The sequence below is a fragment of the Nerophis ophidion genome, linkage group LG07, assembly GCF_033978795.1.
Source record: "Nerophis ophidion isolate RoL-2023_Sa linkage group LG07, RoL_Noph_v1.0, whole genome shotgun sequence".
Taxonomy (NCBI): domain Eukaryota; kingdom Metazoa; phylum Chordata; class Actinopteri; order Syngnathiformes; family Syngnathidae; genus Nerophis; species Nerophis ophidion.
Window position 1 is genome coordinate 41,795,281 of NC_084617.1, and position 26,215 is coordinate 41,821,495.

Consider the following 26,215-nt stretch of genomic DNA (forward strand, 5'->3'; position numbering starts at 1 on the left):
ATCAATGTTTATTTATATAGCACCAAATCACAAATGTCTCAAAGGACTGCACAAATCATCACGACTACAACATCCTCGGAAGAACCCACAAAAGGGCAAGGAAAACTCACACCCAGTGGGCAGGGAGAATTCACATCCAGTGGGACGCCAGTGACAATGCTGACTATGAGAAACCTTGGAGAGGACCTCAGATGTGGGCAACCCCCCCCCCCCCCCCCCCCCTCTAGGGGACCGAAAGCAATGGATGTTGAGCGGGTCTAATATGATACTGTGAAAGTTCAATCCATAGTGGCTCCAACACAGCCGCGAGAGTTCAGTTCAAGCGGATCCAAGACAGCAGCGAGAGTCCCGTCCACAGGAAACCATCTCAAGCGGATCAGCAGCGTAGAGATGTCCCCAACCGATACAGGCGAGCGGTCCATCCTGGGTCCCGACGAGCGGTCCATCCTGGGTCTCGACTCTGGACAGCCAGTACTTCATCCATGGTCATCGGACCGGACCCCCTCCACAAGGGGGGACATAGGAGAAAGAAAAGAAGCGGCAGATCAACTGGTCTAAAAAGGAGGTCTATTTAAAGGCTAGAGTGTACAGATGAGTTTTAAGGTGAGACTTAAATGCTTCTACTGAGGTAGCATCTCGAACTGTTACCGGGAGGGCATTCCAGAGTACTGGAGCCCTAACGGAAAACGCTCTATAGCCCGCAGACTTTTTTTGGGCTCTAGGAATCACTAATAAGCCGGAGTCTTTTAAACGCAGATTTCTTGCCGGGACATATGGTACAATACAATCGGCAAGATAGGCTGGAGCTAGACCGTGTAGTATTTTATACGTAAGTAGTAAAACCTTAAAGTCACATCTTAAGTGCACAGGAAGCCAGTGCAGGTGAGCCAGTACAGGCGTAATATGATCAAACTTTCTTGTTCTTGTCAAAAGTCTAGCAGCCGCATTTTGTACCAACTGTAATCTTTTAATGCTAGACATGGGGAGACCCGAAAACAATACGTTACAGTAGTCGAGGCGAAACGTAACAAACGCATGGATACTGATCTCGGCGTCTTTAGTGGACAAAATGGAGCGAATTTTAGCGATATTACGGAGATGAAAGAAGGCCGTTTTAGTAACGCTTTTAATGTGTGACTCAAAGGAGAGAGTTGGGTCGAAGAGAATACCCAGATTTTTTACAGAGTCACCTTGTTTTATTATTTGGTTGTCAAATGTTAAAGTTGTATTATTAAATAGAGGTCGGTGTCTAGCAGGACCGATAATCAGCATTTACGTTTTTTTGGCATTAAGTTGCAAAAAGTTAGCGGACATCCATTGTTTAATTTCATTAAGACACGCTTCCAACTGACTACAGTCCGGCATGTTGGTCAGCTTTAGGGGCATGTAGAGTTGGGTGTCATCAGCATAACAGTGAAAGCTAATACCGTATTTGCGTATGACGTCACCCAGCGGCAGCATGTAGATGCTGAAGAGTACAGGGCCAAGGACCGAACCCTGGGGAACTCCACACGTTACCTTAACATAGTCCGAGGTCACACTGTTATGGGAGACGCACTGCATCCTATCAGTAAGATAAGAGTTAAACCATGACAGGGCTGAGTCTGACATACCAATTCGTGTTTTGATACGCTCTAATAAAATATTATGATCGACGGTATCGAAAGCAGCGCTAAGATCGAGGAGCAGCAACATAGATGACGCATCAGAGTCCATCGTTAGCAATAGATCATTAGTCAATTTTGCGAGGGCTGTCTCAGTCGAGTGATTTGCCCTGAAAATGGATTGAAAGGTTTCACATAGATTGTTAAACGCTAAGTGTTCATTTAGCTGCTCTGCAACAATTTTTTCGAGGATTTTCGAAATAAAGGGAAGGTGAGACACCGGTCGGTAGTTTACCATGAGGTTAGGTCTTTTAAGGAGAGGATGAATAACCGCTTTTTTGAATGCTAGGGGAACAGTGCCCGAGGAAAGTGATAAGTTTATAATATTTAGCACTGATGGACCTAATAATACAAAAAGCTCCTTGATAAGTTTCCCAGGAAGTGGGTCAAGTAAACATGTTGTTTGTTTTATTCCATTTACACGCTGTAACAATCCTTCTAATGTTATTTCATCAAAACGAGAGAAACTATTTTGGATATTTGCAGTATCCGCCGTATATACAGTCGTATCTGTGTTACTATAACCCCGTTGTAGCTGGGACGCATTGTCTTTAATCTCCTTTCTAATAAGTTAAATTTTCTTATTAAAGAACTTCATAAAGTCATCTGCCGAATGGGTGGAGCTACTGGAAGGAGTCCCTTGTTGGGTTAGCGATGCTACTGTACTAAACAAAAATTTTGGATCGTTTTTATTAATGCGGATGAGATTTGAGTAATAATTAGTTTTAGCTAAGGTAAGCATGCGTTTATAAGTTATTAAACTATCACTCCATGCTTGATGGTGCACCTCAAGTTTAGTCGTGCGCCATTTGCGTTCCAGCTTTCTACATAATAATTTCTGAGCTCTAGTTTCTTCAGTAAACCATGGCGTACGCCTTTTTGGAGCCTTTTTTAACTTCAGCAGTGCTATACTATCAATGGTTTCGCGCAGGGCGTTGTTAAAGTTGTTAGTGAGGTTATCAATAGAGCCCACATACTTTGGGAACGGTGCCATTACCGAGGGCAGTAGGTCCGCAAGAGTCGTCGTTGTGGCAGCATTAATGTTGCGGCTGCTATAGCAGTTATTATTATTATTAGCTTGCCGAACATGAGTCTGAACTTTGAATTTTATAAGGTAATGATCGGACATTACTTTAGTATACGGGAGTATCATTAACTTTGGAAACGGTGATACCTCTCACAAGCACTAGGTCTATCGTATTACCGCTGCGATGCGTCGGTTCATTTATTATTTGTGTAAGACCACAGCTATCAATTATAGTCTGGAGCGCCACGCACGGTGGGTCCAATGGGGTATTCATATGGATATTAAAGTCCCCCATTATAATTATATTATCGGCGTGCGTCACTAGATCAGCAACAAACTCTGAGAATTCACTAATAAAGTCCGAATAGGGCCCTGGGGGGCGGTAGATAACGGCCAGGCACAGAGGCAGAGGTGTGGCAGACTTCATAGAAAGCACCTCAAACGATTTATATTTATTATTTAAGTTAGGACTAAAGTTAAAGTTTTCGTTGTATATTAGTGCGACACCCCCTCCCCTTTTGAGGTGACGGGCAATATGCGCATTCGTATAGTTAGGAGGGGATGCCTCATTTATCGCAAAAAAGTCGTCTGGTTTAAGCCAGGTTTCGCTAAGACCGATGACGTTAAGGTTGTTGTCTCTAATGACCTCATTGACTAATAACGTTTTGGGAGACAAAGATCTGATGTTTAGAAAGCCCATATTATAGGTAGTGGGCTGTTTTAAGGAGTTGTTGATAAAATTATCCATAGTAGCAATATTAATAATGTTGCGTTTATTATGCGCAGTGTACTTAAAATAATTACGACCATATCTAGGAATTGATATGACGGGAATTTTCAGATTGTCTACTTGGTGCTGCGATAAACTGAACGCATCATAATTTGCCACCTCAGTAGAACGCATGTCTAACTCTGACGTAGTCATAGACACAGTAGAAAGAACATTTTGTGAGTTGTGTATTATTCTACGAAAATTGGTATGTGTACAGGGATCATCCAGCCTGGCGCTGGCTAGTTCTAGCTTAACTGACTCCATACCCAGGCTAGCAGGCTCTGTAATTGCCTGTGACCGGGCTTGCTCTATTGGAGTTAGTCAAATGTGGCTCAATGCGAAGTCTATGTTCAGAGACAAGAGAATAGCGCCTTGCTGGTTAGGGTGAAGGCCGTCTCTCCTCAGCAAGCCAGGTTTACCCCAGAAAGAGGGCCAATTATCAATAAACGTAAATCCCTGTTGTCTGCAGAAGCTATCCAGCCACTTGTTAAGAGAGACTAATCTGCTATATCTCTCATCATTGTCTCTCCCAGGCAGGGGGCCAGAGACAATTACTCGATGCCTGGACATCTTTCTGGCGAGATTACAAGCCCTGGCTATGTTTCTCTTTGTAATCTCTGATTGTCTCATCCTAACGTCATTGGAGCCAACGTGTATTACTATATTCGCATAACTAGTGGTGCGGTTAGCCTGCCGTACGTGTTTACTAGACCTGTTGCGAGTTAGCTCCCTAAGATTAGCTTCAATGTCAGGTGCTCTGCCCCCGGGAATACACTTAATTGTGGCTGGTTTGCTAAGCTTTATGTTTCGGGTGATGGAGTCCCCTATGACTAACGTGTGGTGCCCGGTAGACTGGGGTGTAGGACTAGCTAAAGGGCTAAATCTATTATGCGTCTCAACCGGTACACCGTAGCTTGTAGGCCGCTTAGGGCTGCTACAAGCTGGGCTAGTTAGCTCGCTACAGCTAACGCTAGCAGATGTGTCCGCAACATCTAAAGTTACGAAATTACACTGCTCTAACTGGCGGACACGGCTCTCTAGCAAAGCCAACCTATCCATGAGTAAAGTGCACGAAGCGCAGGAAGCCATACTCACAGAAACTTTCCGTCGCCGAGTGGGGTGCCAGCTGTCTTCGGGAAGTGGTGGTCACGGTGGTGGGGGAGAAGCTTCCTTCAGACCGGGGCTGCCTTTCTCCGCTAGCCTCGTTAGCTTAGCAGCTAGCTAGCTGAGGGCGAAGTGGTGAGACAGAGATCGGGTGATTTGCAAGTTAAATTGAACTATTAAATATGTTCGAGAAGTTGTAAATAAAGCTGCAAAACAGTTAAAATCACACAGATAGAACGATACTTAGCTTTTTTGCAACAAGAGCAGTCAGCGAGCAGTCATTCACGTTGACCCGGAACCGGAAAACACTAGTAACACAATAAGCAGATAAGGGATTTTCCAGAATTATCCTAGTAAATGTGTCTAATAACATCTGAATCGCTCCCACTGCCCTCGTCTTTTTTTTTCTTTTTTGTTTTTCTAGTCCTTCACTCTTACTTTCCTCATCCACAAATCTTTCATCCTCGCTCAAATTAATGGGGAAATCGTCGCTTTCTCGGTCCGAATCGCTCTCGCTGCCGGTGGCCATGATTGTAAACAATGTGAGGATGTGAGGAGCTCCACAACCCGTGACATCACGCGCACATCGTCTGCTACTTCCGGTAAAGGCAAGGCTTTTTAATTAGCGACCAAAAGTTGCGAACTTTATCGTCGATGTTCTCTACAAAATCCTTTCAGCAAAAAATATGGCAATATCGCGAAATGATCAAGTATGACACATAGAATGGACCTGCTATCCCTGTTTAAATAAGAAAATCTCATTTCTGTAGGCATTTAAGTGACACAATGTAACTCACATTGCATCTTTACATTTTTTGAAATAGGTGACACAGTGTATCCCACATGATATCTTTAGATTGTTTAAAATAAGTGACACAATCTATACCACATGGAATTTTTAGATCAGGGGTCTCAAACTCTATTTACCTGGGGGCCACTGGATGCGGAAACTGGGTGAGGCTGGGCCGCAAGAAAAGATTTCTTAAAAATTCTAACATGCACTTTTTAATTAATTTACCTTCTTTGAACGGCTTTCTTGTCCGAGCAACATACTTTCCAAACCTCCCGATTTTTCCAGGAGACTCTCAAATTTCAGTGGATCCACTAACAGTCCCTCGGGGCATCAAGCCTCCCGAATTCGTCCCGCCCTTCAATGGGCCAACAATGTAGAGGGCCTGCTGTGATAGCAATGCCTCTAACGTCCTCTACGACATGTCATCACGTCCGCCTTTACATTGCGCAGCGTGCTGACCCAGTCACATAGTGTCCTAGGTTTCTACAGACACATGCATGTGACTGCAAGACATAGTTGATCAACAGCCATACAGGTCACACTGAAGGTGGCTGTATAAACAACTTTATCACTGTTACAAATATGCGCCACACTGTGAACCCACACCAAATAAGAATGACATACACATTTCGGGAGAAGATCCGGACCGTTAAACAACATAAACACAACAGAACAAATACCCAGAATCCCATGCAGGCCTAACTCTTTCGGGCTACAATATACACCACCTCAACCGACGCACGGAGGGGGGGTGTGGGGGCGGGGGTTGGTGGTAGGGGGTGTATAATGTAGCCTTGATGGTATCGGGGTGTATAACGTAGCCCGGAAGAGTTAGGGCTGCATGGGATTCTGGGTATTTGTTCTGTTGTGTTTATGTTGTGTTATGGTGCGGATGTTCTCCTGAAATGTGTTTGTCATTCTTGTTTGATGTGGGTTCACAGTGTGGCACATATGTGTAACAGTGTTAATGTTGTTTATACCGCCACTCTCAGTGTGACCTATGTGGCTGTTGATCAAGTATGTCTTGCAGTCAATTATTTGTGTGTCCAGACTTACAAACAACATAAAACTGAGTAAGAACCCCGTTGATACATTCCGTAGAGAGTGATAAAGGTAGTGCCAGTACAGCACCCATTGAACCTTATTATTGCGTGACAACCAACAAGTTTTGGAGGAATGGGTGCCCAAAAATTTAGGAGTCTCCAGGAAAAATCAGGAGGGTGGCCAATTATGAATGACGCTGTATAGCGTGATTCATAGTAAAATCCCAGACCGTACTAACATCACATTTTCATATCAAGATGCGGACCGCGTGTCTGAGACTAATGCTTTAGATTGTTTGAAATAAGTGACACAATGCATCCCACATGGCGTCTTTAGATTTTTTATAATAAGTGACACAATGTATCCCACATGGCATCTTTAGATTGTTTTAAAATAGTGACACAATGTATCCCACATGGCATCTTTAGATTGTTTTAAAATAGTGACACAATGTATCCCACATGAAAACTTTGGATTGTTTGAAATTGGTGACACAATGTATCCCACATGGCATCTTTAGAATGTTTGAAATAACTGACACAATGTATCCCACATGGCATTTTAAGATTTTTTGAAGTAAGTGACACAATGCATCCCACATGGCATCTTTAGATTGTTTGCAATAAGTGACACAATGTATCCCACATGGCATCTTAAGATTTTTTTAAATAGGTGACACAATGTATCCCAATTGGCATCTTTAGATTGTTTAAAATAAGTGACACAATATATCCCACATGGCATCTTTAGATTGCTAGAAATTGGTGAAACAATGTATCCCACATGACATCTTAAGATTGCTTGAAATAAGTGACAGAACGTATCCCACATGGCATCTTAAGATTGCTTGAAATACGTGACAGAACGTATCCCACATGGCATCTTAAGATTGCTTGAAATAAGTGACACAATGTATCCCAAACGCTATCTTTAGATTTTTTTAAACAAGTGACACAATATATCCTACATGGCATCTTTAGATGGCTTGAAAAAAGTCACACAATGTATCCCACATGGCATCTTTAGATTTTTTGAAATTGGTGACACAATGTATCCCACATGGCATCTTTAGATTATTTAAAATAGGTGACACATTGTATCCCAATTGGCATATTTAGATTGTTTAAAATAAGTGACACAATATATCCCACATGGCATCTTTAGATTGCTAGAAATTGATGAAACGATGTATCCCACATGGCAAACTTTAGATTGCTTGAAATAAGTGACACAATGTATCCTACATGGCATCTGTAGATTGTTTAAAATAAGTGACACAATGTATCTCACATACGCTATTTAGATTGTTGGAAATAGGTGACACAATGTATCCCATAAGGCATCTTTAGATTGCTTGAAATAAGTCACACAATGTATCCCACGTGGCATCTTTAGATTTTTTGAAATTGGTGACACAATGTATCCCACATGGCATCTTTAGATTATTTAAAATAGGTGACACATTGTATCCCAATTGGCATCTTTAGATTGTTTAAAATAAGTGACACAATATATCCCACATGGCATCTTTAGATTGCTAGAATTTGATGAAACAATGTATCCCACATGTCAAACTTTAGATTGCTTGAAATAAGTGACACAATGTATCCTACATGGCATCTGTAGATTGTTTAAAATAAGTGACACAATACATCTCATATAGGCTATTTAGATTGTTGGAAATAGGTGACACAATGTATCCCATAAGACATATTTAGATTGTTTAAAATATGTGACACAATGTATCCCACATGAAAACTTTGGATTGTTTGAAATTGGTGACACAATGTATCCCACATGGCATCTTTAGATTGTTTGAAATAAGTGACACAATGTATCCCACATGGCATCTTAAGATTTTTTGAAGTAAGTGACACAATGCATCCCACATGGCATCTTTAGATTGTTTGAAATAGGTGACAGTATATCTCACCTGACATCTGTAGATTGTTTAAAATAATTGACACAATGTATCTCATATGGAATCTTTAGATTGTTTGAAATAAGTGACAGAATGTATCCCACCTGACATTTGTCACACCAGAAAAAAAGATAACAGATAAAATTATTTTTTTATTAAAATCCAAGAACAACAAAAACATCAAAAATGATCTGCAGCAAAAAATGGAGGGGTTTAGGGCCACACTGAGAAATAAAAACAACCCAACTGGCTATTCAACTTGAAAAGTGACCAATGCTTTTAACTCTGATGTATGCACACAAATATTTTCACCTGGCATACAACGTGTGAAAAGAATGAACACTCCTAAAAAGAAACAATCTACTTACTGGCAATGATGATGATGCTCAATGGACGCAGGTGTGCTTTCCAGTTCATCATAGAACAAAACCCAAAACCAGTAAAGTTGGCACGTTGTGTAAATCGTAAGTAAAAACAGAGTACAATTATTTGCAAATCCTTTTCAACTTATATTCAATTGAATAGAGAGCAAAGACAAGTGAAGAGAAGTGAATTATATTTATATAGCGCTTTTCTCTAGAGACTCAAAGCGCTTTTATATAGTGAAACCCAATATCTAAGTTACATTTAAACCAGTGTGGGTGGCACTGGGAGCAGGTGGTTAAAGTGTCTCGCCCTAGGACACAATGGCAGTGACTAGGATGGCGGAAGCAGGGATCAAACCTGGAACCCTCAAGTTGCTGGCACAGCCACTCTACCAACCGAGCTATACCACCCCAAAATGTTTAATGTTCAAACTTAGAAAGTTTTTTTTTTTTTTTTGCATAAAATCATTAACTTGGAATTTAATGGCAGCAACACATTGCAAAAAAGTTGACACAGGCATTTTTACCGAGGAGACCAATTTTTGAAGCCTTTTCAGGTGGAATTATTTCCCATTCTTGCTTGATGTACAGCTTAAGTTGTTTAACAGTCCGTTGTGGTATTTTAGGCTTTATATTGCGCCACACATTTTCAATGGGAGACAGGTCTGGACCACAGGCAGGCCAGTCCAGTACCCACACTCTTTTACTATAAAGCCACACTGTTGTAACACGTGTCTTGCTGAAATAAACAGGGGCGTCCATGATAACGTTGCTTGAATAGCAACATGTGTTGCTCCAAAACCTGTATGTACCTTTCAGCATTATTGGTGCCTTCACAGATGTGTAAGTTACTCATGCCTTGGGCACTTATACACCCCCACCCCGTCACAGATGCTGGCTTTTGAACTTTGAGCCTTTAACAGTCCGGATGGTTCTTTTCGGGACGGCGTGGCGCAGTGGGAGAGTTGCTGTGCGCAACCCGAGGGTCACTGGTTCAATTCCCACCTAGTACCAACCTCGTCACGTCCGTTGTGTACTGAGCAAGACACTTCACCCTTGCTCCTGATGGGTGCTGGTTGGCGCCTTGCATGGCAGCTCCCTCCATCAGTGTGTGAATGTGTGTGTGAATGGGTAAATGTGGAAGTAGTGTCAAAGCGCTTTGAGTACCTTGAAGGTAGAAAAGCGCTATACAAGTACAACCCATTTATTTATTTATCATTTATTTTCCTCTTTTTTTTCCAGAGGACACAACGTCCACAATTTTCAAAAACAATTTTAAATGTGGACTCGTCAGACCACAGAACATTTTTCCACTTTGCATCAGTCCATCTTAGATGAGCTGGGGCTCAGCGAAGGGTTTCTGGGTGTTGTTGATAAATGTCTTTCGCTTTGCATAGTAGAGTTATAACTTGCACTTACAGATGTAGCGATCAACTGTAGTTACTGACAGTGGTTTACTGAAGTGTTCCTGAGCCCATATGTTAATATCCTTTACACACCTTTGTTGCTTTTTAATGCAGTACCGCCTGAGGGATCGAATGTCCGTAATATTATCACTAATGTGCAGTGAATTTCTCCAGATTCTCTGAAACTTTTGAAGATATTACGGACCGTAGATGGTGAAATCCCAAAGTTCCTTGCAATAGCTTGTTGAGAAATGTTGGTCTTAAACTGTGCGACAATTTGCTCACGCTTTTGTTCATAAAGTGGTGACCCTCGCCGCATTCTTGTTTGTGAATGACTGATCATTTCATTGAAGCTGTTTTTATACCCAATCATGGCACCCACCTGTTCTCTATTAGCATGTTCACCTGTGGGATGTTCCAAATAAGTGTTTGATGAGCATTCATCAACTTTGTCAGTCTTTTTTGCTACTTGTGCCAGCTTTTTTAAACATGTTCCAGGCATTAAATTCCAAATTAGCTAATATTTCCAAAAAATAACAAAGTTTTCCAATTCGAACATTGACTATCTTGTCTTTGTAGTCTATTCAATTGAATACCGTTTAAAAAGGATTTGCAACTCATTGTATTCTGTTTTTATTTACCATTTTACACAACATGCCAACTTCACTGGTTTTCGGGTTTGTAGAATACCTTGTCTCTCAGCAGAAAACAAATCAACTTGCATCTAAAAGCAGTCCTGTAGCATGTTTACTTGTGCAAGGCAGTTAACATCTGAATGTCCTATAGACCACTCGGAACTGGCGGCCACACAACAGCTAAGCACACAATAGCACACAAGCAATACAAATGTAACAATATCACAGTCTAAAAAGCTAATTAGTCAATAAGTACCAAATAAGAATAGTTGCACGTAGTACTTCCACATACAAACCCTGTTTCCAAATGAGTTGGGAAATTGTGTTGGACAAAAATATAAACGGAATACAATGATTTGCAAATCCTTTTCAACCCATATTCAGTTGAATATGCTACAAAGACAACATATTTGATGTTCAAACTGATAAACATTTTTTTAAATTTTGCAAATAATCATTAACTTTATAATTTGATGCCAGCAACACGTGACAAAAAAGTTTGAAAGGTGCCAATAAATACTGATATAGTTGAGGAATGCTCATCAAACACTTATTTGGAACATCCCACAGGTGTGCAGGCTAATTGGGGACAGGTGGGTGCCATGATTGGGTATAAAAACAGCTTCCCAATAAATGCTCAGTCTTTCACAAGAAAGGGTGGGGCGAGGTACACCCCTCTGTCCACAACTGCGTGAGCAAATAGTCAAACAGTTTAAAAGCCTACTGAAATTAGATTTTCTTATCTAAACGGGGATAGCAGGTCCATTCAATGTGTCACACTTGATCATTTCGCGATATTGCCATATTTTTGCTGAAAGGATTAAGTAGAGAACTTTTACGATAAAGTTCGCAACTTTTGGTCGCTAATAAAAAAGCCTTGCCTTTACCAGAAGTAGCAGACGATGACGTCACAAGGGTGAGGGCACCTCATGTCCTCACAATGTTTATAACGGGAGCCTCCAGCAGCAAGAGCTATTCGGACCGAGAAAACGACAATTTCCCCATTGATTTGAGCGAGGATGAAAGATTCGTGGGTGAGGATATTGATAGCGAAGGACTGGAAAAAAATTTAATAAAAAAAATGAAGTTAAAAAAAAAAAGACGATTGCATTGAGAGCGATTCAGATGTTTTTAGACACATTTACTAGGATAATTCTGGGAAATCCCTTATCTTTCTATTTTGTTGCTAGTGTTTTAGTGAGTTAAATAGTACTTGATAGTCGGAGGGGTGTGTCCACGAGTGTGTTGACCGCCAGTCTCTGAGGGAAGTCACGCAGCTGCATGGACGGCGCAAGCTCCGCAGATCTCCGGTAAGAGCAGACTTTTTACCACAATTTTCTCACCAAAACCTGCCGGTTGACAAGTGGTCAGGAACCAAATTCGCTTGACCGCTCTGATCCATAGTAAAGCTTCACCTCTGGGAATTTTAAACAAGGAAACAGCATGTGTTTGTGTGGCTAAAGGCTAAAGCTTCCCACCTCCATCTTTCTACTTTGACTTCTCCATTATCAATTGAACAAATTGCAAAAGATTCAGCAACACAGATGTCCAGAATACTGTGTAATTGCGCGATTAAAAGAGACAACTTTTAGCCGCAAGTGGTGCTGCGCTAAAATGTCCCCTCCAACCCGAGACGTCACGCGCACGCGTCAACATCATTCCGCGACGTTTTCAACAGGAAACTCCGCGGGAAATTTAAAATTGTAATTTAGTAAACTAAATCGGCCATATTGGCATGTGATGCAATATTGATATTTCATCATTGATGTATAAACTATCAGACTGCGTGGTCAGTAGTAGTGGGTTTCAGTAGGCCTTTAAGAACAACGTTTCTCAAAGTCCAATTGCAAGACATTTAGGGATTTCCACATCTACGGTTCACAATATCATCAAAAGGTTCAAAGAATCTGGAGAAATCACTCCATGTAAGCGGCATGGCCGGAAACCAACATTGAATGACCGTGACCCTCGATCCCTCACTGTATCAAAAACCGACATCAATCTCTAAAGGTTATCACCACATGGGCCCAGGAACACTTCAGAAAACCACTGTCACTAAATACAGTTTGTCGCTACATCTGTAGGTGCAAGTTAAAGCTCCACTATGCAAAGCAAAAGCCATTTATCAACAACATCCAGAAACGCCGCTGGTTTCTCTGGGTCCGAGATCATCTAAGATGAACTAATGCAAAGTGGAAAAGTGTTCTGTGGTCTGACGAGTCCACATTTCAAATTTTTTGGGGAAATATCGTGTCATCCGGACCAAAGGGGAAGCGAACCATCCAGATTGTTATCGACGCAAAGTTCAAAAGCCAGCATCTGTGATGTATGGGGGTGCATTAGTGCCCAAGGCATGGGTAACTTACACATCTGTGAAGGCACCATTAATGCTGAAAGGTACACACAGGTTTTGGAACAACATATGCTGCCATCTAAGCGCCGTCTTTTTCATGGACGCCCCTGCTTATTTCAGCAAGACAATGCCAAGCCACATTCAGCACGTATTACAACAGCGTGGCTTTGTAAAAAAAGAGTGCAGGTACTTTCCTGGCCCGCCTGCAGTCCAGACATGTCTCCCATCGAAAATGTGTGGCGCATTATGAAGTGTAAAATACGACAGCGGAGACCCCGGACTGTTGGACGACTGAAGCTCTACATAAAACAAGAATCGAAAATAATTCCACTTTCAAAGCCTCAACAATTATTTTCCTCGGTTCCCAAAAGTTTATTGAGTGTTGTTGAAACAAAAGGTGATGTAACACAGTGGTGAACATGCCCTTTCCCAACTACTTTGGCACATGTTGCAGCCATGAAATTCTAAGTTAATTATTATTTGCAAAAAAAATAAAGTTCATGAGTTTGAACATCAAAAATATTGTCTTTGTAGTGCATTCAATTTAATATGGGTTGAAAAGGATTTGCAAATCATTGTATTCCGTTCATATTTACATCTAACACAATTTCCCAACTCATGTGGAAACAGGGTTTGTACAAAGTTTCCGGTAAGGATGGGGACTGAGCCAGGTACTTTTTCCAACCTAGTGCTGATTCACTAAAAATCTAACGGTGTCATGTTACGATACCTGGGTTGCACGTGACATCACACGCGGTCATCAACTCTTTGCAACTCGGCACCTAGATATCACTCTAGCAGCACTGAGAGCGGACTCAGCCAAATTACCTTTTATGTTGTGTTGCAATTTTGGATGCCAACAAAGAAATGGACTCAAAAAAATGTTTCCAATGTAAGTGAAGCAGGCTCCACTTTTCCAAAAATGTGCCAGCTTGATACTAATATACATTGGCTTTGCTATTGACATGCTACTGATGAGCATTAGCGATTTTATATGGCAATTACAAAATCTCCAAATGTGTTTATAAAAACTACAACTATTAGACACGTTACAATTAAGCGGCTGGTGCGTAATAAGTACAATACTTACAGTCTTAACACTTTTTATGGCGCAACAGACGGCAAAGACTGAACTGGTCAACACAGCATAACTTTTACACTATTTCCATCTTATGTCGTGGATTTGTAACTGCCATTGAAACTTAAATAAGCGGTTCTCAAACTTTTTTCCACCAAGTACCAATTCAGAAAAATATTGGCTCTCCAATCACTGCCATAGTGACCAACATTAAAATACAGTAGTGTAGTAGACGTAAATAATCATTTAAAACAAGGCAGAGGTTTATCTAATATTTTGGCCGCCGTAAAATTACACACATTTTGAACAGTAACACTGTGTTTGAATATTTGATTAAGAGATTCTTTGTCAAACCACTAGTGGTACAGGTACAAATGTTGCAATAAAAGTATGTTTTATTATCAAAAACAATATTTAATACCACACACAAATGTACAGAAAATTGATACTGTTGGGTATCGGTATTGAGGTACTGTATCGGTTCAAATGTGAATAGTACCCATCACACTAGTCTAAAAGGCGGGAGTGTATTAGAAACCAACCCACGTGTCTGCCTCATTCAATTTTCTGCATCATGAGATCAACTTCGTGAATTATTGCGTCCACTAGGTCAGAGGTTCTCAAATGGAGGTACGCGTACCCCTGGGGGTACTTGAAGGTATGCCAAGGGGTATGTGAGATTTTTCAAAAATATTCTAAAAATAAAAAGATTTCAAAAATCCTTTATAAAGATGTTTATTAAATAATACTTCAATAAAATATGAATGTAAGTTCATAAACTGTGAAAATAAATGCAATAATGCAATATTCAGTGTTAACAGCTAGATTTTTTGTGGACATGTTCCATAAGTATTGATGTTAAAGATTTTTTTTTTTTTGTGAAGAAATGTTTAGAATTAGGTTGATGAATACAGATAGATCTCTATTACAATCCCCAAAGAGGGGACTTCAAGTTGATGATTACTTCTATGTGTAGAAGTCTTTATTAGGGTCCGCAAGACCCATTGTAATTATAATTGAATCACTTGTTTATTTTTCAACAAGTTTTTAGTTATTTTTATAACTTTTTTTCAAAATTGTTCAAGAAAGACCACTACAAATGAGCAATATTTTGCTCTGTTATACAATTTAATAAATCAGAAATGATGACATAGTGCTGTATTTTACTTATCTCTTTTTTTCAACCAAAAATGCTTTGCTCTGATTAGGGGTACTGGAATTAAAAAAATGTTCACAGGGGGTACATCACTGAAAAAAGGTTGAGAACCACTGCACTAGGTGTCACCCAAAAAAATAAAAATACCCCACCACCTAATTTTAAAGACTGCAAAAGTCCATTCTGTTAAAAAAGAAATAGGTTAGTGTTTTAATACTTAACATTGTTCTCTGTTTGACTCATTTCACTTGATCAAACCTTTTCTCTTAAATAATAAAAGTGTGTATGATTTGTGCTGATATCGGATCGGATCAAAATCGGGATTGGCCAATACTCAAGGCTCCAATGCAGGTATTGTATCAGAGGTGGAAAAGTAGCAAGTGCATCAATGACCGCGTGTGTCATTAATATTAATGAAAAATGTGATCATAAGTCCCGCGACCCCAAAAGGGACAAGCAGTATAAAATGGATGGATGGATGGAAGTCCTAAATGTGTTGAGTTCAGGCCCCGCAGGAAGAATGGACGCTGCAAACAAGATCACCTATTTCCTAGGGTGTTGGCAGCAGAAGGACGAGACAGTGGAGGCCTTAGGGTCAGTATGTGATCTGCTTCCTGTCTTTCTACAACACAACCATAAATCGAAGTAGGACAGTCACATGTTCCCATTCTTACATGACTAGAGGTACTGGCAATCATGGCAAAAAAAGCGGTTATTCATCCTCTTCTTAAAAGACCTAACGTCGATCCTGACCTCATGGTAAACTACCGACCGGTGTCTCACCTTCCCTTTATTTCAAAAATCCTCGAAAAAATTGTTGCGGAGCAGGTAAATGAACACTTAGCGTCTAACAATCTATGTGAAACCTTTCAATCCGGTTTCAGGGCAAATCACTCCACGGAGACAGCCCTCGCAAAAATGACTAATGATCTATTGCTAACGATGGATTCTGATGCGTCATCTATGTGGCTGCTCCTCGATCTTAGCGCTGCTTTCGATACCGTCGATCATAATATTTTATTAGAACGTATCAAAACACGAATTGGTATGTCAGACTTAGCCCTGTCTTGGTTTAACTCTTATCTTACTAATAGGATGCAGTGTGTCTCCCATAACAATGTGACCTCGGACTACGTTAAGGTAACGTGTGGAGTTCCCCAGGGTTCGGTCCTTGGCCCTGCACTCTTCAGCATCTACATGCTGCCGCTAGGTGACATCATACGCAAATACGGTGTTAGCTTTCACTGTTATGCTGATGACACCCAACTCTACATGCCCCTAAAGCTGACCAACACGCCGGATTTTAGTCAGCTGGAGGCGTGTCTTAATGAAATTAAACAATGGATGTCCGCTAACTTTTTGCAACTCAACGCCAAAAAAACGTAAATGCTGATTATCGGTCCTGCTTGACACCGAACTCTATTTAATAATACAACTCTAACATTTGTCAACCAAACAATTAAACAAGGCGACACGGTAAAGAATCTGGGTATTATCTTCGACCCAACTCTCTCCTTTGAGTCACACATTAAAAGCGTTACTAAAACGGCCTTCTTTCATCTCCGCAATATCGCAAAAATTCACTCCATTCTGTCCACTAAAGACGCTGAGATCATTATCCATGCGTTTGTTACGTCTCGTCTCGATTACTGTAACGTATTATTTTCGGGTCTCCCCATGTCTAGCATTAAAAGATTACAGATGGTACAAAATGCGGCTGCTAGACTTTTGACAAGAACAAGAAAGTTTGATCACATTACGCCTGTACTGGCTCACCTGCACTGGCTTCCTGTGCACTTAAGATGTGACTTTAAGGTTTTACTACTTACGTATAAAATACTACACGGTCTAGCTCCATCCTATCTTGCCGATTGTATTGTACCATATGTCCCGGCAAGAAATCTGCGTTCAAAGGACTCCGGCTTATTAGTGATTCCCAAAGCCCAAAAAAAGTCTGCGGGCTATAGAGCGTTTTCCGTTCGGGCTCCAGTACTCTGGAATGCCCTCCCGGTAACAGTTCGAGATGCTACCTCAGTAGAAGCATTTAAGTCTCACCTTAAAACTCATTTGTATACTTTAGCCTTTAAATAGACTCCCTTTTTAGACCAGTTGATCTGCCGTTTCTTTTCTTTTTCTTCTATGTCCCAGTTTCCCTTGTGGAGGGGGTCCGGTCCGATCCGGTGGCCATGTACTGCTTGCCTGTGTATTGGCTGGGGACATCTCTGCGCTGCTGATCCGCCTCCGCTTGGGATGGTTTCCTGCTGGCTCCGCTATGAACGGGACTCTCGCTGCTGTGTTGGATCCGCTTTGGACTGGACTCTCGCGACTGTGTTGGATCCATTATGGATTGAACTTTCACAGTATCATGTTAGACCCGCTCGACATCCATTGCTTTCCTCCTCTCCAAGGTTCTCATAGTCATCATTGTCACCGACGTCCCACTGGGTCATTATTGTCACCGATGTCCCACTGGGTGTGAGTTTTCCTTGCCCTTATGTGGGCCTACCGAGGATGTCGTAGTGGTTTGTGCAGCCCTTTGAGACACTAGTGATTTAGGGCTATATAAGTAAACATTGATTGATTGATTGATTGATTGATTGATGTATGTATGTATAAGTGTATATATGTATATACACTCTGTCTATGTATATATGTACTGTATGTATGTATACATACAGTATATGCATATGTACTGTATGTTTGTACATATGTCTATACGTATGTGTGTTAAAATGTGTATACTATATATACATGTGTTTATGTATGTATATATATATATATACATATAAATACAGTATATATACGTATACGTAGACATATATATGTATATATATATATATATATATATATATATGCATGTATGTGTGTGTATATACTGTGTATATATATATATATATATATATATATATATATATATACAGTGGGGCAAAAGAAGTATTTTGTCAGCGACCGATTGTGGAAGTTCTCCCACTTAATATGATGACAGAGGTGTGTAATTTTCATCATAGGTACACTTCAACTGTGAGAGACAGAATGTGAAAAAAAATCCAGGAATTCACATTGTAGGAATTTTAAAGAATTTATTTGTAAATTATGATGGAAAAGAAGTATTTGGTCAACCATTTAAAGCTCTCACTGATGGAAGGAGGTTTTTGCTCAAAATCTCACGATACATGGCCCCATTCATTCTTTCCTTAACACGGATCAATCGTCCTGTCACCTTAGCAGAAAAACAGCCGCAAAGCATGATGTTTCCACCTCCATGCTTCACAGTAGGCATGGTGCTCTTGAGATGCAACTCAGAATTCTTCTTCCTCCAAACACGACGAGTTGAGTTTATACCAACAAGTTATATTTTGGTTTCATCTGACCACATGACATTCTCACAATCCTCTGCTCTATCATCCATGTGATCTATGGCAAACTTCAGATGGGCCTGGACATGCACTGGCTTAAGCAGGGGGTCATGTCTGGCACTGCAGGATGTGATCCCCTGTCGATGGTAACCTTTGTTACTTTGGTCCCAGCTCTCTGCAGGTCATTCACCAGGTCCGCCCGTGTTGTTTTGGGATTTTTGCTCACCGTTCTCATGATAATTTTGACCCCATGGGATGAGATCTTGTGTGGAGCCCCAGATCGAGGGAGATTATCAGTGGATAATTGCTCCCACAGTTGATTTTTTCACACTAAGCTGCTTGCCTATTGTAGATTCACTCTTCCCAGTCTGGTGCAGCTCTACAATTCTTTTCCTGGTGTCCTTCGACAGCTCTTTGGTCTTGGCCATAGTGGAGTTTGGAGTCTGACTGTTTTAGGCGGTGGACAGGTGTCTTTTATACAGATAATGAGTTCAAACAGGTTCCATTAATACAGGTAACGAGTGGAGGACAGAAGAGCTTCTTAAAGAAGAAGTTACAGGTATGTGAGAGCCAGAGATCTTACTTTTTTGAAGTGACCAAATACTTATTTTCCACCATAATTTACAAATAAATTCTTTAAAATGTGAATTCCTGGATATTTTTTTCACATTTTGTCTCTCACAGTTGAAGTGTACCTATGATGAAAATTACAAACCTCTGTCATCATTTTAAGTGGGAGAACTTGCACAATCGGTGGCTGACAAAATACTTTTTTGCCCCACTGTATATATAAAGCACTGTCACAAAACAAGACAAAAATAAAAATAAAAATGTAATCGGAAATGACCAGTACTACCACATGGAAAAATATTCTGTCTTTCCAAAAAATTAATGATTATGTGTCGTTTGTTTTTTTGGAGTGTGGAATGTTAGAAAACATATGACCAAATGAAATGACACAATGGTATGTATGAAAAATGCTCACCTTTTTATTGAAGTGGCGTGGTCATTTGTGTTTTTCAACACATAGTGGTCACGATATATCATTAAGTCAAGTTCCTGATGCAGTATGTTGAATGATGCAGACACGTGTGTTGCTGCAATACTTTCTAATACAATTCTGCCTAGGACACTTTGTATGCATAAGTAATATGTTACTATATTTATTTTATAATTGTTTATATTGACAAATGTCCAACCTTGTGAGCTTTTTGAAAGGACACTTAGATGGTAATTTATACGATATTAATCCGATATCAGCACAAATCCCCGTAGCTATTGTCATTATTTTGCAGTGAAGAATGTCAGAAAAGGTCTTATCAAGTAAAATTACTCAGGAAACAATGGTAGCTATGAAAAATCCCTAACTTTATGAACGATGGATGCTGTTTTTAAGTTAAAATGGAGTGGTAATTATTTTTTGGGTGACAGTGGTCACAATAACTCATTTAGTGAGGATCATGATGTCATAAATTGAACGATGCGGACACCTATTTTACTGGATATTTTCTAATACACTTCTGCTTTTTGAGACTTTGTATGTGTAAGTAATATGTAACAATATTTATTTGATACTTGTTTGTATTGACAAATGTGCTGTTTTAGATTGCATTATTGTTCAATTAGTTAGTACGTATTTCTAGCTTGTGTGCTATTGTGCGCTTAGCTGTTGTGTAGCTGCTTGCCCCCACTATAAGTAAACGCACTGCATGACTGCTTGTGTCGAAGATTGATATCGCAGCCTTCATACTTTTTCTTTGCTGATATGGGACCGATATCGATATCAGATCGAGACCAACATTTTAAAAAGTACAAATATTATTTCAAATAAATAAAAACGAGTGAAGAATTTAGGTAGGAGACCACAGGGAAGACAAAGGACATGGTGGAAGGACTCTGTCTCTCTGCTGGCCTGGGAACGTCTCAGGGTCCCCCGGGAGCAACCGGACAAATAGCCTGGGAGAGTCAAGTCCGGGCTTCTCTGTTTAGGCTGCTACTTCCCCTAAGCAGGGAGTCAGCAACCCACGGCTCTCGAGCTGCATGCGGATCTTTAGCACCGCCCTAGTGGCTCCCTGGAGCTTTTTCAAAAATGTAAAAGGATGGGGGAAAAATATATTTGTTGTTTTAATAATGGTTCTGTAGGAGGACACACATGACACAAACCTTCCTAATTATTAAAAAGCCCACTGTTTAATATGTTTGTGTTTATGGTTCACTGATGACAATATTCCGTTTTGTCCGCCTAATTTTGGCGGACCTTGAACTCACCGTAGTTGGCTTACTTGTACAAGTTTCTCTGTCTCTGTCACAAAAAGACATGTTCCATGCCACTCTTTCTTTGTCTCATTTTGTCCACCAAACGTTTGAAGCTGTGTGTGAATGCACAAAGGTGAGCTTTGTTGATGTTGACTTTCGTGTAGTGCTAATATCCAAGCTAACATGCTATTTTGGCTAGCTGTGTGTGCATATTGCATCATTATGCCTCATTTGTAGGTATATTTGACATGAGTCCTCTGTGTATTTAATTGAAATTTGCATGTCTCCTGACACATTATCTGTTTGTAATATTGGCTGCATTGCATCCAGACCACAGCAAACGTTACCACGCTGTTCCAGACCGCACAGTCGAGCGCCACGGGTTGCTGACCTCCAGTCTAGTGTGTAAACCAGTAATCGTCTGGCTGCCTGCGGTTTCTACCGGAAACTAGAGGAGGGAGCAACTTGCCTTCAAAATAATCCCTTCTCATTACCTGATAATGTTGTGTCACTGTATTATACATCAAACCACATATTAATTAATATAGATAGTTTATAGTGGTGTGGGGAAAAAAATCGATGTGGATACGAATCGAATCGATTATGTTGTGTGATTCAGAATTGATTCTCATTTTTAAAAAAAATCTTTATTTATTTATTTTTTTTATCAATCCAACAAACCACTAGACAGCAATACCATAACAATGTAATCCAATTCCAAAACCAAACCTGACCCAGCAACACTCAGAACTGTAATAAACAGAGCAATTGAGAGAAGACACAAACACGACACAGAACAAACCAAAAGTAGTGAAACAAAAATGAATATTATCAACAACAGTATCAATATTAGTTATAATTTCAACATAGCAACGATTAAAAATCCCTCATTGACATTATCATTAGAAATTTATAAAAATTAAAAAAAGAACAATAAATAAAACAGTGGCTTACACTTGCATCGCATCTCATAAGTTTGACAACACACTGTGTCCAATATTTTCACAAAGATAAAATAAGTCATATTTTTGGTTCGTTTAATAGTTAAAACAAATTTACATTATTGCAATCAGTTGATAAAACATTGTCATTTACAATTATAAAAGCTTTTTAAAAAAAATCTACTACTCTGCTTGCATGTCAGCAGACTGGGGTAAATCCTGCTAAAATCCTATGTATTGAATGAATACAGAATCCTTTTGAATCGGAAAAATATCGTTTTTGAATCGAGAATCGAATCGAAAAAAACGATATCGAATCATGACCCCAAGAATCGATATTGAATCGAATCAAGGACCACCCAAAGATTCGCAGCCCTACTAGTGTAGTATTTTTACTTAAAGGGGAACATTATCACCAGACCTATGTAAGCGTCAATATATACCTTGATGTTGCAGAAAAAAGACAATATATTTTTGTAACCGATTTCCGAACTCTAAATGGGTGAATTTTGGCGAATTAAACGCCTTTCTGTTTATTGCTCTGGTGGCGATGACGTCAGAACGTGATGTCACCGAGGTAATACAGCCGCCATTTTCATTTTCTACACATTACACACACGGGTCTCAGCTCTGTTATTTTCCGTTCTTCCGACTATTTTTTGGAACCTTGGAGACATTATTTTTTATTTTTTTTTGTTTTTTTTTCAAGATGGCGCTCCTGTAGTGGCTGCTGTAGGCAGGAGCTCTGTGCTCTTGTCTCATCCTTTTGTGTTTCCCTCTTGTTTTCATGTGTTATTATATTTTTTTGCCTTTTGGTCTGGGACCCTTTGGGACTGTGTGACAAGGGGTGTCACTTTCGTGACCTCTGTGGTGCTTTTTTGTGGACTTCTGGATCTGCCTCCCGGGAGCCTTTTGGCCATGGAGACCAGCTGCTGGGTCTCTGCTACACCGGAGTCTGTTTGGAGGGACTGGAGGAGATGCGGATGAGGGAACAGGGCTGCAGAGTTTGGAGGGACTGGAGGAGGTGCGGATGAGGGGACAAGGTTGTGGAGCTAGCACTGAGCGCTGGGACGAAGAGACTTCGCGGTATCTTGGCTGGGTGAGCAGGTGTCGGACACCTCAGTCTCCTTGGACATATCATCGCTCATCCATGCGGACTGGACACTGGCCGAGAGTGGAGTCGGCTGTCTTGGTTGCTTTGATGGGTCTGCTCCTGTCTCTGGCCATGCTCCGTCCACCCCAGCGGACGATGGCGTGGAACACCACAGAGGCCACCACAGTGGATATGTTTCTTTTACTTTTTATTCATACCTGTATGTAAAAGTGTCTGGTTCTATCTGCTGCTTTAATGTCCTATGTGTTCTTTGATGTTTGATGTTTCCCTCTTACACACATGGAAGAGGGATGTGTACTATGGCAATGAGTAGTTGTTTTTTCCCCTTGCCCTCAGTCTGCACCCCATCTCCAGGGCCCAGGCTAACACCGATTTTTTTATTTTATTTTAATCTTCTATCCCCCCCCCTTGTATACCTGTATCTCATCTTTTTTTTGTAAGGGGCGCTGGAAGCCGGCAGACCCGTCAGCGATCCTGTTCTGTCTCCCTTTAATGTTTGTCTGATCTTGAATGGGATTGTGCTGAAAATTGTAATTTTCCTGGAGGAACTCTCCTGACGGAATAAATAAAGTACTATCTATCTATCTATCATGCCTCGTCGGTGTGTTGTCGGATGGTGTAACAACACTAACAGGGAGGGATTCAAGTTGCACCCAAGATGCAACTGAATGTGCTGTAGTGTCTTCACATTTGACCGGCGATGAGAGACATGGCACAGAGATGTATGGATAACCTGCAGATGCATTTGCAACGATAAAGTCAACGAAATCACAAAGGTGAGTTTTGTTGTTGACTTATGTGCTAATCAGACATATTTGGTTGCGGTGTGACTGCCAGCTAATCGATGCTAACATGTTACGCTTATCGATGTTAACATGCTACGCTAATCGATGCTAACATGCTATTTACCGGCGATGACAGACATGGGCCAGAGATGTATGGATAACCTGCAGATGCATGTGCAACTATATTACGTTTCCTTCCACCCACATTTAATGCGAAAAAAAACACTTACCAATCGACGAATTTAAGTTGCTCCATTATCACAAAACGCGAAAGTCCTGATCATTTGGTCCGCACATTTTACCGGCGATGCTAACGCAGCTATTCGGCCATGCTATGGCTATGAATAGCTTCAGTTTCTTCTTCAATACTTTCATACTCCAACCATCTGTTTCAATACATGCGTATTCTGTTGAATCGCTTAAACCGCTGAAATCCGAGTCTGAATCCGAGCTAATGTCACTATATCTTGCCGTAGTATTCCCATTGTTTGTTTACATTGGCAGCATTGTATGACGTCCCAGGAAAATGGATAGTGGTTTCGAAGATAGCAAAAATAAGTCACTTTAAAGCTTTATTTAGGGATATACCAGGACCGATAACATTTTGAAAAAAACTTCAAAAAATACAACAAGCCACTGGGAACTGATTTTTATTGTTTTTACCCCTTTTGAAATTGTGATAATGTTCCCCTTTAATTTCACCTGGAGTATGCAGTAGTTAGCTCGTTCATGACGGGGACAGTTTAACTCAGGAACAGATGAATCATTGTTATTTATTTCTGAATAGATGGGAGCTAGGCTTCACTTCTTGTTCATGACAGTCGTGTTGATACGTTTGTAAAATAAAATGTCTCCCAGTTGCATGGGACCTTGTTCTGGTTACTATGTGCTACTGAACTGGGCCCACAGGTCCCACGTGGGCTGTTGGTGCATGGAGCGCCGTCAGCAGATCTGAGAGGGCCCCGCGAGAAAACAATGAAACTGCACGGCTCTCGTTACCACGTTGTCATGACAACATGCAACCTTTATCACAACAATGTGTGAGTAGAGGCCGCTAACTGTAAGCCAGTGAGACACTAGAAGGTTATTGACAAGTTGGCAAAACATTTGTACTCACGTCCATCTTTGATTCAACACCTTCACTGTCTTACATAAGCGTAAAAAGAAGTTAGCCACTGTTTTTCACAGGTGAGAACATTCACCCTTAAAGGGGAACTTCAGTAAGATGCTAAGCTAAATGCTGATCAAGAAATACAAACTAGGAACATAACAAAACACACACAATGTCTGCTCTCACTGGGATGCCGATTGATGGGATGTTCTGATCTTCCCGTTTTGATGACGAAATATTCATAATCCTCTCGCAGGGCGGGAAAAAGAGGTGCTGCAAACAAACATCTTTTCGTGTCTTTCTCGCCATCTGTGAGTCTAAGTTGGATGTCAAAGTTGACCAACTTCTCGGTTTATGTCCACAACCTTCTACAATCCTAGTGAGAGGCATGATTTATCATCTAGGAATAACTTTCATCAACTCAAAGGCGATGCAGCAGCTCAGAGCCACATGAGCTAGTTATCGCTGCTAAAATAAGTTCCTCTGCGTTAGCGCTAATAAAAAATATTGCTAATACTTGGTTAATATTCAGGTCACAACATGTAAATGGAGTATTGTTGGCGGTTTTTGGATGTTTTTTTTAGAGGGCTTTATAGAAGCAAAAGAGTACTCCAATTAGCTGCATTGTTAGTCACTCACCATATTTTACAAATTAGAATGCATAAAAAAGAAAAACATTGTCTTACATAAGGATTGTGAACAAGTACAGTAACCCTTTAACTTTAAAGACATAATCAAGTTAGTTTTTTCTGACTCAAACGCTACAATATTAGATGCAAAAATCATAAAGTTTGTGTACAGAGAAGTTCGCTCGAACACAGTTTTAGAAGCCTTTTCAATAATCCTGTGGGGAACATGTTTTATCAGTATCATGCTTGGAAAACCTGCGCACTCCAAAACATGCTCATTGTAGCCCTCAATCCTACGTTTGAGAGTATTTCACTTCCAATCAGTAAAAGTGAACATGCAGGTATATAATCTACATGAAACAAAACAACCTCTGTCATTACAACATAAAGCAAGTGTGCTATCTTGATGCTAATCTACATTGGATATGCCATACACATGCTACTGATTAGCATTAGCGATTATACATGGCAATTTTAACACATCTAAATGTATTAATTAAAGCTACAACTAAGATGCACGTAACACTCAAACAGCTGGTGCACAATAAGTGCAATACTTACAGTATTAATCCTTTTTAGGGCGCAACAAATGATTAGCACATTCAATTTAACGGCAAAGAGTACTTCCTGACACACATAGGACAATGAATGCATATTTGCAATTCAAACTCAAAATTAATAAAGTTTTTTCAGACATGATGTGGG

At 40.4% G+C, this 26,215-nt stretch overlaps 1 protein-coding gene across 1 annotated transcript in view; it reads right to left on the bottom strand.

The window, feature by feature from the left end:
* Positions 1 to 1,174: 1,174 nt before the first annotated feature.
* Positions 1,175 to 26,215, bottom strand: part of snx18a (sorting nexin 18a) — a 92,850-nt gene continuing 67,809 nt past the window's right edge. The window contains exon 3 of the mRNA XM_061906210.1: positions 1,175 to 4,688. Coding sequence (XP_061762194.1) covers positions 4,681 to 4,688 — 8 coding nt within the window. The 3' untranslated portion in view covers positions 1,175 to 4,680. The remainder of the gene's footprint in view (positions 4,689 to 26,215) is intronic.